Source organism: Pezoporus wallicus, unplaced genomic scaffold, assembly GCF_028554395.1.
Source record: "Pezoporus wallicus isolate ANWC-B61680 ecotype Strahan unplaced genomic scaffold, APGP_CSIRO_Pwel_v1 contig_2975, whole genome shotgun sequence".
Classification (NCBI taxonomy): domain Eukaryota; kingdom Metazoa; phylum Chordata; class Aves; order Psittaciformes; family Psittacidae; genus Pezoporus; species Pezoporus wallicus.
Genome location: NW_026637604.1, coordinates 175,925 through 195,576, shown reverse-complemented (window position 1 = coordinate 195,576; position 19,652 = coordinate 175,925). Strand labels below are relative to the sequence as shown.

General features: G+C 36.5%; 1 protein-coding gene across 1 annotated transcript in view; it reads right to left on the bottom strand.

Moving 5' to 3' along the window:
• Positions 1-19,652, bottom strand: part of SV2C (synaptic vesicle glycoprotein 2C) — a 104,038-nt gene that overhangs the window by 18,801 nt on the left and 65,585 nt on the right. Inside the window, exons 5-7 of the mRNA XM_057406506.1 lie at positions 5,144-5,277; positions 4,903-4,992; positions 679-789 (exon numbers count right to left, since the gene is read on the bottom strand). Of these exons, the coding sequence (XP_057262489.1) occupies positions 679-789; positions 4,903-4,992; positions 5,144-5,277 (335 nt within the window). The remainder of the gene's footprint in view (positions 1-678; positions 790-4,902; positions 4,993-5,143; positions 5,278-19,652) is intronic.

Below are 19,652 nucleotides of genomic sequence, written 5' to 3'. Positions count from 1 at the left end.
ATCATAGCTCTGGAGACCTTCAAGATGCCAGATATTTAACAGCTGTTAAAAGATATTCCTAACTTTTATTTTTTTAATAATGAGACTTTTCTCAATTTTCATTACAAGGTTCAAAGGTACTGCATAATTTTGGCTTTGCAAGGAAGTAAAGAAGAGCATACTCTCATTGAACTTGCATTAAACCCTCTGAAATAGCTCTAACATAGTTTTCTGGTAAAACATTTAACATGCTTAAAAATACATGCAGATACAAAGCCTTATAAAGATTTTATGGCATCCATTTACACAATTTATTCATGACTTTACCATTTGTACTTAATGTTGCTGCCTCAAGTTCATGCTGCAAATTTTCCATCTCATCATGTGTCACCTCTTTCTATACGTATTTATTGATACACATTTCCAGTACGTATTATACCATGGTGCTTGGGAATATGGCTACATAACTATCAGCCATTTTCCTTCTCACAAACTGGGACCAACCTCTATGATTCACCAGCATTTCTCCTGGGTCAGGAAATGAGAACCTTGCACAGGTTCCTGAATCTGCCAGTGCATGGAAAATGCAGCATTGCAGCAATCACCAGCATGAGCTCAATAATCCATCCCATATCTGAAGACTAATTAAAAAGAGGAAAGTTAACAGGTTACAGAACAAACAGAGATGCTGTTACTTACGCCATACAGCTCTGTGCGAATTCTAACAAAACACCTCCTGTACCAAGTTCCTGTATCGCTCTCTATTTCTATAAGCTCGTCTATCTGCTTTGGAGTTTTGATTCTGTTAACCTAGAAATAAAAATAGAACAGCAAATATTTGCATTTTATGGAATAATTACCTGTCTCTCAAGGAGATTTGGAAGGTTTTAATAAATCCCATAAATCAAAAATGAGCGGATGTTAAACCTGTGTATACACTTGGAATGTATTAGAAATATAAAGGAACAGTAGCACACTATAATGCCAAATTTTGTTATGGATGCAACTGTACTGGAAAAACTTCAGATTTAAAGCATGCAGGAAATCAGTTTCCTCTGACTGAAGCAAGCTGTTACTGTCAGGTTCTGCTAGACCGTTGCTGTCCATATCCCTAATGCCACAAAGGATAAAACAGTATTTAAACCCTCAGTTAACCATGTCTGGATTTTGCTATCAAGATGTTTCTGACTTCCTATCACAACATTCTTGAAAGTCTATTGATTAAAGGTACAGTGATGCAAATAGAATTATTTGAAATGCCAAGAATTAATAGTTGAGTAATATTATTCTTTTGTTCTTATTTTCTTTACTGTTAGACAAGGAGCTCTCTTTGTCTTTTGGATGTTGAATTTAACTATCTAATGAAGAGAGAAAAAGTTAGGTGAAATGATCTGGAACCATGCATGTTATTGCTGCTATGAGCAATCACCTACTTCATCTAAAGTGAAATGAGATAAACAGACATCATGGAAAAATACAGAACTATCAGTGACAGAGAATGTGATGTTGCCTACAACGCTAGTTTTCACTTGCACTCTCCTGTGTAGCAGAACAAGAATGCGTTATATTGTCTTTCCAGACACAGGGTCTGACAAACTTAAACCACTGTATAGTTTTGGTTTTGGTTTCTACTCCGGTCCCAGGTTCATACCAATATCACAAAAGGCAGTGCATTCACCCACAGTTTATTTTAAAAGAATAGAAATAGAGAACAGAAAAAAAAAAAGATAAAATAGGAGGGGGCCTGATATATGGGGAGGGAGACAGCAAGACACCAAGTGTTCAGTGTATGGCTGACATTTCTGAAGGTCACAATAGCTTGTGCTTCTTAAGAGAACGGTGACACCACTACCCACAGATGCACCACAGTGGATTAGAGGACATCAGGGAATAGCAGTATTGGTGGTAAAGCTCTAGTTTTCAGCTCACTGCTTTTACAGATGTACACTCTTTAAGATGTACCAGCAGCCTCATCCCATGAACAAGAACAAACAAATGCCCACTAAGTGATTTAGCTATAATCACCATAATTTCTGAAATACTACAGCTCACTGTCTTGCCAAATCATGACTGCATCAAAGACAAGACTGTTCTCTTCTCATCATGCCTTTCTCAATTGCAATAATCTTGTCTGCATCATTCAATTGATTTTAAGCTTTTCTTAAACTGCTTTTACGAAACATGCTATACAGAAGACTGAGTTGGGTCTTCCAAGATTATTTATCACCTTGCATATACAAACATCCTCACATGTCACACCTCCAGGTAGAAAGGGCACGCTTTCTGAATCACACTATAAACCAGTGCCACATTTGTAAGCTCAGGGGCAGCCTTTTCACCTGACTCATTTGGAGCTTTGGAGGTTGGGGGAAGCATGTGTATATCCTAGGACCACTGTATGTGACTGGAGACAAAGAGCTGCTGGCCTTGATGTTTTTTTTTTAACATAAGAAAAGTCCTATTGAATCAAGACAATGGTCCATCTGGACCATGCAAATTCAGCTGTCAGTATATGAAGAATGAAAGAAAAAAATAAAGAATACCTATTTTAATGAAAATGGAACTTCTGTTTAAAAGCAATGGCTAGAAATATGCAATGGTTTGAATCTTACAAAATCAAGACTTGCTGCAAAGTTTTTTGCAGAATAAAAGATTATCACAAAGAGTAGATAGAATTTGGGGTTTAAGGATAGAAAGGTTTTTTTTTTTACTTAAACGTTTAAACCAATAGATCTAATGAATGTATATTTTAAGGACCCAGGAAGGTAGTTAAGCATGTACATAAATGTTTAACTTGGATAGTTCCCTAATAGAAGATACTATTAATTTTCTACCATCTCTACTAATGTCACTGCTCTCGAGAGAGATTTTCAGAATTTTTCAAAGATACTATCACCTCAGTAAGTAACTAGATATACTTATGCGAGTTTCTAACTCAAAACCCAGTTGTTCATCCGTTGATGCCTTCCCTTTTCTAAAGGTTTGAAGATAAAATCCTCAATATGAGTAACAAGAGTAAACATGACATGTGAAAAAAGCTTCTAGGAAAAGATGAAATCAAGATAAGATAGGAAAACATACAGAAGGAAAGAACATTAAAATTATAGCAGTAATAAAAAAAGTTACATCAGCTGTGGAGTTAGAAATACTATTAAAGCATATCAAATGTGACTAGTAACATGAAGTGGAGAAAAATAGTAACACAGAAGTCATAGAATGGCACTGGATGAAGAAACAGGGTTTAGGAGAGCTATGTGAATAAATTCCTGAGACAAAATGTCACAATAGGAATAGCTTATATTTTTTTAAAAAAGAGAGACTAAAAGTATGACCCAAAAAATTTATGCATAAGTTCTTCACTTTCTGGGTTAATAAGATTAAGTGCTGATATTTCCAGTGAGGAGACAATGACGTATTTTCTAATCATATTAATGCAAGCTAAAACCAGGGACTTCTATATATGTGTAACCTTTACATACAATATGTCTAATCTTTCCAATCCTCAATATCTGGAATTGAGTTTTCCCAATTATCATGGCAGAAACTGGCAAATATCCCAAGAAAGTGGTGTGTTTTCTTTATTCATGCCCTATTCATGGGTGACAGATTAACAAAAAATAGCTATAAATAAACTGTTGAGTTCAACATGATTCAGTGTCACATTTTAACAAGCGTAGAAAGACTTGTTAGATCACAAGAACTGGAAACAACAAGCGTGTGCTTTGTTTTCTTCTCCACAGCTGCTTTAGGACATGATTATGATTATGCTAAACTAATGTGAACTGATCCTTCCTCCCACCTTTTGTCCCAGTATATTTCTGTCTTATTCCTCATGCCTAAGCCAACACTGCAGGGGGATGGCGTCTGTGCTGTGGCTGACTGTGCAATCAGTCAATGAATATCAACACTGGCTGAAGAAAAACAAAGAGTGACCAAGGGCAGGCACACTTTGTCTGAAAGCAGCTCAGATCAGCAAAAGCCAGTTGTGAAATTACACCCTAGCCGTATGGTGTTAGGCAAATCCCTTTATCCATAAATGAAATCAGAAAATAAAATACTAGGTTAGATGGGATTTGAGGTAGATCACAGGTGTATCAATAAATGTGGATTTAACATGATAAGCATGCTAACCAGCCCTCTTTCAGACTAAATAGGAGATTTTAAGCTTCTCTGTGGAAAAAAATTAAATAGAGTAAATGGAAACTACATCCAAGGCAATAAACTGCAAGTCTCAATGAAATAAAGTTATATGGTCAGATGGTCATTCCTTGAGACTGCCTGCAAATGCAGAGCCTTTAAAAGGATTTCTTAATTGAGTTATGTGTGCATTAAAGTAAGAAGAAAGCCTCTGGAAGAGCAAAAACATCCCAAACATGGCTCTGAGTGGAAGCAGAGTGCTTACACTCCCACAGCACAGCACAAGTTGTAAAGGGAGATGATTGATTTTCAAAGCAAGAAAATGCCTTCTGCTGTTTGGTCCTACTGTATCCAGGAAGAAAAAAAATTATTGGGTATATTTTTCATATTTAAGGAACATGCCATAAAAATCCCCCACATTTGAATCACCAGTTTATCCTCCAAATAGAAACAACCTATCAATGCTTTGAATCTGGCCTTTTCATTAAATAAAACACAGATTGAGTCTATTAAGTGTCTTGGTACACCAAAGGAAAACACAATGTGGATTCATAGGTTCAAGAACATGTTGGTCAAAGGCTTGTATCTTTACAAGACTTGTATATATAGCAATTGTATATATAACGACTTCAGTAGGAATTTGGTTCTTATATTTAGGAATTTAGAGTGCAAATTATTTACTTGGTCATGCAGAGTATTAATATTGGTTGCTTAAGCCCTCCAGACCTTGCCAATCAGCCAGCTTACTGATGTGTTAAAGTGATTAGCTTTAAAAACAATACTCACTGTGAAGACTTTCTCAGGCTGACCACGAGCTCGCATGTTTGTGTCATGAATTTGCTTGAGTATCATCCAAGCTTCATCATGTTTTCCAACCTAAATGTTCATTTAAACACAATATACATACAGATTAATATATTCAGTATTACCACTGAACAATCTTAATGCCTGTTATACAGAGGTCGTGATATAAACACAGACATAATTTTGACTGGAATCTAAAAACAATTTGGAAAGTTACATATACCTCCAGCAAGAACCGTGGGCTTTCTGGCATAAAGGTGAGGGCTACCACGGAAGAGACACAAGGCAGTGCACAGACGATCACAAATACTCGCCAGCTGTGGAACTGGTAGGCAGAGCCCATGCTGAAACTCCATCCTATGAAATAAGAAATTCACAGCATGTAGAGAAATAAGGAGTATTGTACGTGAGAGTCTGCAGCTTCTTTGAGATGCAAAATGATACTTTTAATTAAATGAAGCCTGGTTGGTCTCCCTCTTCTATTTCCACAAATATTGATGATTTCACAAATAATCTTACACAATGAGTTTCATGCTCTTTCACGTGATTAGTCAGGCTGGAAAATTGCCAATATTATGCAGGTTGGGAGATTTTCTTGCACAGGGATGAAGAAAGCTCATTGACATCTCTTATCAAAATCTGCATGAAAGTAGTTATAAAAAACAAATAGGGACACAATCACCATACATAAGAATACGTACACAAAGAAATAGTTTCTAAGAATACTGGAAGAAGGAAGAATTAAAGAGCTACACTCAGATGACATGTTTTGTGGAATTTTACAGTCTTCCTTATTAACTTTTTCTACAGAGAGTTAATTTCAACACTCTTAATAAGAGTTTCCTAACATGATACAGTGCAACACATAAAGCATTTATAGTACCTAACTTCTGTTTCCATCTTGTTCCAGAGCACTATACCACTCCTTAAATTCTGTTAGAAGTAAACTGACAGTTGACCCCCCTGCCCCATAACTAGATATTCAGGAAAAAATACTCAGCATTTAAGTTTATATCTGAGATGAACAACCTTAACACTGAAGTAGAGAGAGAATTTATGATTATATAAAAAAGATTACAAAAAATGAACAAGAAAAGAACTCTTATCTGAAAAATTGGTTTTGAGATACATCTGAGTGTTAATAACATGCTGTAGAAGCCATTGTTAAAATATTCTGAGAAGAACACAAAAGGAAATACTGGAAAACTTGTATGTGTAATTGCAGTGCTGGTAGTTCAGCTCTTTAATAAAATATCTGATTGTTCTGTATATTATGACTGGACTATTGAAATGGCATAATTTTAAGAAACCTAAGAATTTCTCTAAAGAAAGAGAAAAATATTGTTTGAATAATTATCTGGCCTTTTAGTCTGTCTTCAATACAGCAGAAATTTTCAAGTACAATTTTCAAAGGATAACATATTAAAAGATGAGTGGAAGATAAGAATGATAAAGGACAGATAAGTTACTGGAATTAAATGGAACCCTGACTGATGAAAAAGATGATACCAGATTGTTCTGATATATTTCTTTGCTAACTGATATTTTTTAGACAAAAGACATGGTTAATTAGATCTGTCTGCATGTCCATAAACAACTACTACAACATGGTTTCAAAAGGCCACAGGGAAGACAGCACAGGAGAGGGGGCTTCGTCTTTCACGACAGTGAGGTCCAGGTACTGGCTCTTGTCATTAGAAACTGTCCCAGAAATACACAGACCCACTGGTATACTTAGACAATATGCCTTTCACTGCTTTGGTTTATGTTTTACGAGATTGAGCTGCACAATAGGCACTTCTGCTGTAAATGTAATCAACCTGGCTTTATACCTGTTATAAAAACCAACAGTAACATCTTGTGATCCATAGCCAGCCCTGGAAAATGAGAATTTATTTTAAGGTGTAATTTATTAATGTAAGTGAACTATATCACACTAAATTAAAGACAATGAGTGCACCATTCATCCTGCTGTCATCCTGACAACCTACAAAACATCTTCTTTGCACCTCAAAATATTGGAGGGGCATGTTAAGTGAAATGTTTATTATTCTGTTAAGTGAAATGTTTATTGCTGTTATTCTGTCTTTTTCTCTATTGTATTAGCTGCTGCAATTTATCAACATATTTGCTGAGTTAATTATAATAATAAATGTCAGGATTATAAGAAGCAATTGGTAGAAAAAAGCCAGCTGCAACACAGCTGTCTTGATGTTGCTCTCCTGTCTATTCCATCACCACCAGCACTAAATCAGCAAAACAAACATGTATTCTGAATTAAGAACAAGTTTAGAGTTATTCTGATGTTTAACACATCCCAATTTCCTAGGTCATGAGCTCATCTGGAAAATGAGGCCATTAGACTGGCTCTGAATTTAGCTCACAAAGCTGCTTTCATTCCTCTTAAATGTAGGTCTTGAAACCAAACGGAAGTGTGTTCTTGCCTGTAACTCAATTTGCTTCTCACTTCCGTGATTTATGACACAACAGCAAAGACTCAACAGCTCTATGCAGTTCCATTCAGAGCACTGCACAGCAACCTAGAGATAAACTTCACCCTTGATCCCTGGCTATGCCATATTTGAGAGTCATTAATCATAAAAACAGTGGCAAGTCCCAATGTTTTACGAATTGCAAAACACTTGGCCCAAATGCATCTTGGGAATGATGTCCTGTACAGCAACGCAGAACTTGCAGTGACTAAGTATGAAGATGCTGCAGCAACCTTTGTGCTGAATACCACTCTCCCACTCTACTGACAACTGAAAAGGCCAAGTGAATCACAGACACGGCGATTACTGATTACAGAAATACAACACCACACAGCAGAGCAAAATGTACAAGATACTAATCTATATCTAATTATATGTTGAATTTAATGTAACAAAATCTTCCCTCCCAACACAGCAGTTCATTCACTCCATAATGTTAATAAATTAAAAGCCTGTTATAAACAAGGTCTTGCTCCAAAGGAGAGAAAAGAACATTTATGTCATAGACTTTCTGAATAAATATAGAGGTAAACCTGTTCACATTATGCTGAATTTTGTAAATTTATACTACCTGATAAACAGCAGTATTTTCAAATACAAGGGTCATCTTATACAGTGGGTATGTTACCAGAGAGCAGACTAATGAGAAAGATCTGCTTAACTTTTCAAAATGAGGGCTGAAAGGGAACACAATAGTTCTGTAAAAATCCATAAGGGTTACACTAAGGTGCAATGTGGGCAATGAAATTACGGGTGCCTACAGCTGTGAAACACCTTTGTAAGAGACCAGTGTGGATAAAGAAAGCTAATCAGAATAGAGGGATTTTACAACATAGTTAGCTAAAGATTGACCACTCTCGATAACAATTTTTGTTAGTCATACAGTAGAAATAAGAGGAAAAAGATTCCTGGCAGTTTCAGAAATTTACAAATGCGAGTTTGCATAAAATTCTGTCTTTTGGTAGATCAAAAGAGGAAGCAGATGGAAGAATATCCCTAAAATTAGGGGTGGAGGGATAGCCAAGGAACTTATATAAATTCATAGACTAGATAGATTCATCTACACAATCCCTTCTATTTTTTTTTCCTTATTTCTGTTTCATCACGCAGTCTTTGGTCAAAATTCAGCTTTCTAGGCTCTATTTTTAACGTTTTAAATTTGAAGTATTTCCAGCAACGAAGATGTGTGATTGCCGCAAATTGCCACCTGATGGCACTGTTACCTCACTTAATACAAATAAAAAATCTGCAAAAATACTTCTATTAAATATTGCTGTTTTATTTAGCATTTCACAAATCTAAGCTAAAATGAAATTAGAAGCAGGACTGGAAATATTTTGCAGCTAGCAGCGCTGAAATACAAGATTATTGCAGTGATATTTGTCTGTCCTGACGTTACCAAGTTTAACTGAGAGTGGTATCTAGGATTTGAGCATATGTATTTTAGTGGTACTGATTAGAATAATGGTAAAAGTGACATAGGGGGGAAAAATAAAGTTCAGGTAAGTTATATAGCTGGGGAAGCTCAATTAGACAGACATTTTTACAAGACTGAGTGAAATAATAGTTTCCAAGAAATGCAGAAATAATGTTTTCAGAATTATTCTGTAATGGTATTTATGTGAATTTCCAGTAGAATGCATGTCTTTCCTGTTATTAGTTTGTTAATATCGTATTGGAAAGACAGTGGTATTTTTAGCCTGTTGAGATAGTTAGATACTTTACAAACCCACTGCCTCAGCGGGTCATTTGCTGGTAATTTCTGCAGAAGGAATCTGGTAATAAAATAGCTGAAGTGTGGCAGGCCATCATGTGGCATCTTAACAAAGGTGCCTGTAGAAGACTCTCTAGATATCATCCACATTTGCCTGGTTCTTTAGCTGATGTTAATTACCCATGGGAGCCATAAGGATCAACAGTTCCATGGAAGAAGAAAGTAATAGTGTTAAACAGATATATTTTACAAATACATTACACTCAGGCTTGGTCTGCTGATGCTTAAAACTGTGATTAAAAGGGACAAGGCATTCTCTAAAGACACATTTTGTCTCCCACAGAGGTGGTGGCTGTCAACCACTGACACTTATCACTTCCCTGTGCCAGCACTGATCGTATCTGAAGACCTGAGATTATCGTGTCTCCAATCACTCAGGTAACATTATCTACCATTCAGACAAGTCCCAGGAGAGCTGTGAGCAGGGCTGACCTTCTATATAAAATAATTTGGTCTGTAATACCATCAGACATAATTCCTGTACCCAGTGCCTGGCACTGCAGTCCAGGTGATGTCTCCAGCTGTACTCTGTCTGAACAGTGATATCAATAATGCACTTTTAAAATGTTTCTAGTACATGCTGTAGTACTGCCCAGTTTTACTCTTCATTGAGGAGGAAATCTGTGTATCCTCATATTTCAGACAATAATGCAGTATTATATGTCCTCAAAATTCATGGTTTACTAATGATATGTCAGCCTTTCACTTAACTTTTCATATACTCTGTGCAGATTACAGAGCTGTGGTGCTTATTTCCTTGCTATGGAATTGCTAATGTGTCTGTGACAGACCTGATAAAAAAAAAAAAAAACAACAAAGCCAACCAAAAAAAACAACAAAACAAAACAAAAAAATAGTTGCGAATCATAACATCTAGCAATGATCAGGGGAAAAAAAAAGAAAAGATGAGGGAAGCTTGTAAGTCATTGTGTGCACAGATTGAAATGATCTGTCTGAAATCTGACTTTCATTTGGCCCTAGAGTATGACTGTAGCAGGATGTTGTGACTCATAGTAGCCATCACAGGCAAGAAGTTAATCTTTAAAAGGACAGAAGAGATGAACATGTATAATTTTCTAGAAGAACTGAAGCACTAATAAGAGAACTGCAGATACCAAACAGCCTGGTCATGTCATCTGTCAAATCTTGGCAGACGCTAGAGGTGGCAAAGGATGTTTAATTAGTGGTCTATTTACGATTAGGAAATCAAGATCTCACTTGCCTTCCTATCTAGATAAATATGAATGCATGTAGAGACTTAAAGTAGGCTGTTGATAGTATGGAGCCTGATGGGAATGGCATGTCTGCCTCTTGACTTCAACAAAGGAAGCTATTCTTGCACTGCAATTTTCTTTCTGAGAAGAATACTGAGCCAACTAAATAAAACAGACATGAGTAAGGCAAAATCACTCATTAATAGTTCACTTTTCATGAAGTCTTACAGGACAGAAGAGAAGCTATACAGAACCAGAGAGAAAGGACTTGAAACCTAAATTGACCTTCGTACATTTTTGGCATATTCACCCCTTCAGTGATAATCTTCCCTTCGGTGGACTGTTCCAAAGACATGATAGTTGTAATGGTGAATAGTTGAAATGGTGGCAAAAGAGTAGAAGAATTTTCATAAGAGGTAGCTTATAACATTTTCAGAATTGGTTTTCATCTTCTGTGCTTATTATATGACTAAGAAAGGTCTGATAGCAAGGAGATTCCTGCACACCTTACAGTTGGACCTTTTACTCACACAAAGCAGAGACGAAGCAAGCCTTGGGTAAGTGCACTTGGCAGAAAACATTCTGGTTTGAAGAGTAGCCCTAAGAATCATCTGACAGCAAAACAGCTTGCAGGAGATGAAGATTCCTCTCCCTCTATACGTATTATTTAATAACTTCAGTTAGTCTCCAGGCCGTCACTCTCCATAACATTATCCTCCATACAGGAAAGATATGGACCTGTTGGAGTGGGTCCAGAGGAGGGCCACAAAATTCATTAGAGGGATGAAGCACCCCTCCTGTGAGGAAAGGGTTCATTCAGTCTGGAGATGAGAAGGCTCAAAGGAGAACTTAGAGCAGCCTTCCGGTACTTAAAAGTGACCTATAAAAAAGACAGGGAGAAACTTTCTAGCAGGGCCTCTTGCAGTAGTACAAGGGGTTTTAAACTAAAAGAGGGAAGATTCAGGCTGGATGTGAGAAATAAATTCTTTACAGCGAGGGTGCAAAAACACTGGCACAGGTTGCCCAGAGAAGTGGTGGATGCGCCATCCCTGAAGACATTCAAAGCCAGGTGGTTCTGGGCAACCTGATCTAGTTCAAGATGTTCCTGCTCATTGAAGGGGGGTTGCACTAGATGACCTTTAAAGGTCTCTTCTAACCCAAACTATTCTATGATATATGATTATATTCAATTACATGGTGAGTTATTGGCAATCTGTGGTGTTATATTGTGCTTTTCTGTGTATTTATATGCTACATCCATATCAATAAAACAGGAATAATGATACTTACACAGGTTAAGTCTTAAGTCAGTGCTGGAAGTTCTCAGAAACACTGCAGGGGCATGAAAATAAGAGGAAAATCAGAGCCAAAATATACATCATTTGGGAGAAGACTGTACTCTTCCAATCCATAAAGAAAGACATTGATATGAAATGAAGAGCCACCATTCCTTAAGGGGAGAGGGGAAGGATAAACATCAAATTTGTACAAAACCCTTTACATGATTTCTTGATATATCCACACCTTATTCCTAAGAGAATTAGAGTTTGTTCTCCAATACATGGGCCTGGAGATGTGCTCAACTGATGTGGGATCATCATACAGAACTTTGCGAGCCTTTGCTAGATTGATCCCCTGACTTAAGCTCATTGTTGCACCCATTAATATGATACTGCATAAACATAAAGGCTAAGAGCAAAACATTCCATGTACAGGAAAGGAATAAAGAATGTCACCGCTTAGAAGTGGAGACATCCCAGCAGTCTTCTGCTTCTGTTTAACTCTGGCCACTTAGAATTTTCCATTCTCAAACTAGACAGAAATAATAGAAATGCACTTTGGTAAGATGTCATGGTGATGTAAATGCCTCCACCTGGCAACCACCATGTAGGATCTAATTTTGTACCTTAGCAATTCTGAATGCAAATGCAATGCATCCATCCTGTTGGGCTGGAAACCTACCAATTTTCATAGCACTTCAACAGAGAATTCCAATATATTGATTTTCATTACCATTAACACTTCGGTCTATGTTCTGAGATGTTTTGCCAGACTTCAGCCACCTCTTCCTATCCTAGGAATCAAGTCTGAATTACTTTCACACGTCTTCATTCTGAAGGCAAATATTGTTATACTCCTTGGGAAATGAGTATATCCTCACTCATTATGATCCCTGGATAATGAGCATAGACCTTGAAAATTTTCCAGTGCAAACCTGTACATTTCTGCTTAAATAATAAATCTAAAACATTCTACTTGTGCACCCTCACAATAGCTTTCTTCTTCTTTACCTCATACTTTATAATATACAAATCAGTGCAAGAACTCTCTTTAAAACTTATGTCTCTTAAAATGAGAAACACCATGTTGCAATTAAAATTATTAAGTAAATATGCATATTCACGAATAGAAGAATAGGATGTTCTGCACTTCCCTTTTATGCAGTTATGAGAGACTTACTGAGAGAAAACTGCCCAAGACCAGTAGAAATTAATGTAGATGGATACAGATAAAATTTTGTCCATGGTCCATCTTCAAAACTTGAAGAGAACTGTGATTTGTAATCAAAAGTTCAAATGTTTTATTTCCCTATAAATGCCTGCTTTTGTCATATTTCTGCATCTAAATTGGATTTGGAAAATTTTATCCTTTCAGTCAAAGATCTGATATAGATCTACATCTACTTGTAAGTAAAGATATTAGGACTCATATGGCAACTTCCTCAGCTCTGTGGAAATCAACACACGCTACAAGTGCTTGGATGTAAAATTCTTCCATACATACATTTGCAATATTCTTAATGCCCTTGCAATACGATGGAGTCTGAAAAAAAAAAATAGTGCTGGGATGCAATAGTTCAGTGACTTGCGACCTTCCTGAATTTAAAACAACTAGACATTTTTTAAGTGGATGTGTAGACTCCTACACGACCAGCTAAGGCTTGTGGATGAAAGATTTATTTGTCTTAATTATTTTTACACGCATATAGCCTGGAAACATTTAATGAAATCCCTGCTATTGAAAACCACAGCAATAGCTGGCAGGATCTGGAAAATAAACTGAATCGAAGAATGGTCTAAGAATTTTCTCAGCTTAAAAATCCGATAAAAAGTATGTATAAATATTAATATGTATTTTTCAAATATGAACAAGTTTTATTCAATAATTACACTGAGTTTACATCATAGTCCAAAACGGAATGGACACTGAGGAACTGCAAAAACGATTTTCTAATTACTTACATATTGAACAAACAAACGCATGATAGGCCACCAAGGGTTAATATTTAGCTGATACTATTGAAAATCTCATTACAAAGACTGTAGCACATAATTGATGTGACTGTTTGCCTGCCTGAGTCAGTGGCCCAAGAGATATATGTACTCATGCAGTTCTGCAAAGTCCTTGCCTGTGTCTGGCTCTGTGCAGCTGTTCAGTGATGCACTTCACAATCTGCTAAACAAAGAGAAAAAGCTGCTGGCCACTACTCGGACAACATCATAACTTACAGGCTTGTCGGTCTAATTAAAAAAAGCCATGTCATGCTTTCCACAAATGATGGATCAAGCAGATGCAACTAATGTAAAAAAATAAATGGGTGAGAGCACACATTAAAAGATGCTGCTGTCATAGCTTAAAAATATCATGGTCAGTGTCAATACTGAGACTGTGCAATCAAATTTCACTAAAACGTGCTTTAGATTTGTTTGCATGACCTTACTTTTGATTTCTTTTTAAGTTTTCTACCTCTGGTCTTCTACATGTACTTAGCAGTACTACTCTATTTTTCTACACCTAATTAAGAGTTGGATAATGGTTTGTGTATTAAGCTCAAAACATCTGTTTGGACAGTGATAAACAGCACAATAAGAGTAAATTGTACTCATCAACAGCAGACAAAATACATTTGTATAAGTAGACAATATAAAATTGCCAAATGCATTATGCCGTAGTCATTACAAATCAAGTGTGAAATAAAACACTTGTCTGCAACAAAATCTGATTATATTGTTGTCCTACCAATATACAAAATAAATATATGATGGTACGTCTGCAATTTTTGTGTGGTGCCTCCCATGGCCTACCCATAGACCTGAGTGCACATACTGTGTGATGACTTATTGTAGACACCATTACCAGCAGCTGTTAAATGTGGAAGCTAATTGAAAATGTAAGTGTTTCTGTCCTGGTTCAGGACTTCCAATGATTTATGTGCATCTGGACTAAGGGTATTTAAATGATGGGCTCACAGTTGAAGAAGAAAAGAGAAACAATTAATCAAAAAAGACAATCATGAAAAGGCAAAATTAAATATTGCAGTTTATGAAAAGAAAATGGGGCTTTCTTATCTAGCCTAACTTACAAACAAAATCATCATTGAAATACTGGAACATTTTCTGAAGAATACAGGCTCTGTCTTTTACCAGTGACAAGCTTTTACTTTTCACACGCTGCTGCACTGTAGCAACAGAATATAATGCAGTTCAAGAAAGTCTTTCAGAATTTAACCTTGTTATGTCTTATTTGCTTGAAAGTTGTAAGAAAAATATTTTTTAAATGCACATTTCAGTGTTGTGTTTGAAGTGTCATTTCCTTTTTTTTTTTTTTTATATTTAATTTACTTCTAATGTTTGGTTGTTTTTTGGTTTTTGTTTTTTAATTTTAAACTACAATGATCAATATGCTATTACTAAGAGAGAGGAAGGCAGTTATGTGACCTAATAAGTAGACCAGATAAACATTCTAAGAATTATCTTCCAAACTATCAGCAGCCAATTAAATAAACATGTTTGGTTGAATACATGGAGCTTTTCCGTATAAAATGTGAACCATGGGTCAAAAGTCTTGAATTCAAATTTGGGAAAAACACTTCCAATACAAATATTATTTGCACTCGCAAATCATGTACCAATGATCGTCAGTTATAATCTATCATAGATACTGAAGGAAGAGGGGTGGGGGTGGATTTTGTTTACAGACATGCAGTCACAGTGTTTGAAGTGTAATTATCAAAGGGAACAAAGAAAATACAGTATGTTTAATAAACAGAATTATATTATATTTTTTTCTTTTATAAAGCTTCGTGACTTCCTCAGAGTCTAGAATACCTAGAAATCATGAAAGAATCAGATGCTTATATCAGGTTGAAATACATAAGGTTTCTGAGCAATCTAAATGTGTTACCTTGATCTCTTTAGATGTGACTCCTCTGTTTTTTATTATATGGCAATGCTACCTTCAGGAAACAACTAGGAGGGGCCCAAACTTCCAGTGCCCCCAAACGAATAGCCCCTGTACTAGAAATGGAAGACAATACAGCAAGAAAGGAACAGACACTGGTAGAATACATTATCTCCTCACCTTGGCCAGCATCAAAGCTGAGGAGACCAGGTACCAAAACTGCTGCCCAGAGCCCTGACTACAAAATCTTGCTGTTTCTCTTTGCTCGTTTTATACTATTTTCTGCTGGTGTCTTTAGAAAGTGTAAAAATAAAATTGTATTGAGAATACTGAGCGCACAAACACTATAGGGGAGGTAGATCAGGTTTTTACCATATATTTATGCAGGTCCTTCCTATATACACAAGAATAATTTGATCAGATGCTGTAGTCACCTACTCAGATATAGATGGATGATTGAATATACCTTGAAGGAACTACTTCCACTGAAGTAGGCATGACTTTCAAAACAATATTTAATATTTCAAATTGAGAACAGATATAAACAAGTTTCCTGAAAAAGAAATCCAATGCCATTCTGTAGTGGATTATGTTAATTATTTTTTTTAAAGGCAACTGCACTGCAAATTGACAAACGATATTACAGTTGTATATCAAATCCATAGATATAGTGTATTATTAAAGTGAAAAGAAACTGTTGCTAAAAGGACAATTGCTATCTCCTTCAGAGCAGATAATTTTATAAGCCAGACAAGCAATATGGCAATATGACTGACAAACTTGTACTGTTGCACTGTGTTCCAGAGCAAATGAATATATTTAGGTATCAGAATAATCATACAATAACACCAATGACCTCTTCCTTTGTCCATCTGTACAAAACACCTTCTTCAGCTGTCACAGACCAATCATAAAACCAAAAGCTTTTTCTGTCTTTTTAACATTAAAATCTTGTCAGATTAGCATCTTATTTGTTTCTACAAGGAAAAAGCAAGGGTTATGTCTGACACTGCAGACATTTCTGATAGTCACTGAGCAGACTTCTAAGGCAGCTTCATTAACTTGGATGTATTTTTTTTAATTTATACTGCAGGACAATTCATTGTGTGAAACTGAGTTTTCAGTAAAACCAAGGATGAGGAACTGCCATTGTTTTACTGCTGTAAGAATGATTAACTATTACTAGTGTCTGCAGAAAACCATGTTTATGGCATTAGGCAGTGGTGTTTATGGAAACAGACTGTTCACCTGTCTGTCAGTTCCTCCTCCAGCATTGCTTAAAGTGACTGACCTGCTTCAATCAAATCTGGCAGTAAGAAATAGTCTCAAAGATAATCACAAAGGAAAAGGCTGAAGAAGCCAGTGGTCCCTCAGGGGTGCTGTGGCCTGCCTGGTAGCTGAAACCATGCCTTGGTTGTGTCATCCATCGGCTCTGGAACCAGTCTGACCCAAGCCAAAATTTGTTGACTCCACACCAACAGCAGCTAGACTGGAGCAGGGCTGCAAAACAGCAAGGAGCTCTGTGAGCTCCTGGTGAGCTCACTCTCTCTAGTGAGTGTGTTTCTTATTGCACAGTGTTGGGGACAAGAAAAGGCAAATGTGGGCACACTATAGCAGAAAGGGATCTGAAAAAAACAAGGAGAAACTGGGTACTGCTGTGGTGTCCTGAAAGGTATATAGGGGATGAAAGGAGAGAAGGGTGTTAGCCTGGATAACAGGGACATTGCCAAAAAAAAAAAAAAAAAAAAATAAGAAATTGCCTCATAACTTCTCTGCCCACAAAACAATTTACTAGCTTTTTACTAAGCCTCTCAATAAACAAATTTTCTCTTTCACAATCAACCTGAAGAGACCAGGGGAAGATTATATTTGAAGCTCATTAATGAGTATCTTTAGTGCTCATTAAGTAGATGTGCTAAAAGCTACTTAAGCTTCTAGCAATTGCAAATATAAACATTCAAATGACCGTATCAAACCCTGCATTAGGGCACAGAACATAGTAAACTGATAAACAAAGTGATTTGTTTTGCTTTCCTAGCTGGATCTGCATAAGCATCTATTCTAAAATTCTGCTGCGTTCCATCGTTCTTCTTGCGCCTAAAGGTGAAGATTTTTTTAAAGTATACACATTAAGTATAATCTAATTTCACAGGATTATTTCAAATTAAGAACAATTCACCAGTAGGAGTTGATAACTCAGGTTAACATTAAACCTGCCTCATACCCACTTTAATTAATGAAGTTTTAAAATAGCTTCAGCCTGCAGAATACCAGATTAATGGAAGTGCACTAAGTATGAGGGGAGCATAACACATTGGGGATCATTTTGTATCCTAGTGGAATGCAAAACAAATCAACAGATGTTGCATTAGGTAGTAGATGCCTTTATGTCTGATCTATTCCATTTGTTCAGACTGACACAGCCTCACAACAAATGCAGATCCAGCCTTAAGGAAGCTTCAACAACTTCCATTAAATCTCAAACAGTATCTTTCATTGGTTTAGGCATTCATAAATTCATGAATTCTGAAGACAGAAGATGTATCAGAAAGGCAGATGCATGAAGTAAAAATTGAAGAGCAGATCTTCATTTCAAAATTTGGATCAAATATTTCCACCAAGATAAAAAAAAATAAAAAATCAATAACTAAATTCTGCAGATTTATTAGTCCATTCAGGAGCTTTTTAAAAGTAAGAAAAGACATGTGAAGCTCATTCCCAGGCCATCTTCCCAGGTCTTCTTTTTTGGTATCTCTTTGGTCTGGGCAACTAATAAAATTCAGAGAATAGAAGCTATTGTATAATAGAAAATACAGCCTTGGGCTCAGATTTTTCCAAAGCGGCTGCTGCCACAATTTGGATTTGTTCTGAACCACCATGAAAGAATAGACTATTAGGAAAAAAAGAAAAATAATACTTTTTAAATTGAGGGTCTAGATTAGAGAAGGATCAACTTGTTTCTGTGAATGTCCTGCGCTACTTCTTTTTTGTTGTTGTTTGATCCTTCTAATTTCTGAAGTTCTGTTCTTCTTCTGTCTTTGTTTTGTTTGCTCTTTTCTGGCCCACCCCAGCATTCCTAGGAGCAGCAGTATCTGTTTAATAGTTTGCTGAAAACAAGCGTAGATGGGATTTTGAGGGGGCACACACTTGCTCCAAATCAGGATCAACAATAGCCTTTACAACGTTCTCAAAATATCATCTTAGACCTACATTGAGTTTTCTCTAGTTCCGTAGCAGTTTTATTGAGGTGCTTCATTTATTTAGATGCTTTATTCAGAAGCTAACACACCATTAGAAAGTCTTTTTCATCATCTATACTACCTCCTCTTGACAGAAAGTTCAGCTCATTAATTTTTGTCTTATCAGCAAGCAGTTTATTTCTTTCCATCTGCAGCTAATCATGCTTTTCTCTTATTTGCCTTCTGCAGGATTAAAGAAGACATCACTGATGCACCTCTTGCTTGTCTGAATCACTGATAGCACCCTATTTCAGTACGTTTCAACTTTGAACAAGGAAACAAAACAGCCATCACATAACTGTTTTTCCTATTTCCAACTCACATTAATCAGTTGTTGACGTACAAGTACTGCAGTAAATCACCTCTGTAGATACGACTATTGAATACATTTCTTTCTCTTGTTGTTTTGGGCACAGTCACTGCAGAGATGCAGCAATATGAAATCAGTCAAGTGTGGCTCTTTTTATTATAAATCATGTAAGCACATCCTGGTCTTTTGATTGGATGGGTGCACTGCATTAGAGATAGTCAAATTCCTCTCTGAGGACTACAGCAAAGAAAAGGGTGGAAGAAGGAACTTGGTAATCTTTTCCCTAAGATTAAACCACGATTTATAACACATTTATGAGCTGCTGGGCACCTCACTGCTGAGGAAATGCTAGCAGCAGCTGAATAAATAGCTGTGAGTGAAATCAAGCTGTTCCTCCAATGCTCAGACCCACCTCTAACAAACATTTCAGAATCTAGAAACACTACCAGCAATACTTGAAATGCGGCAGTAGGTGACAAAAATAACAGACACTTATTTACAGCATCACCATCAACTTTGACA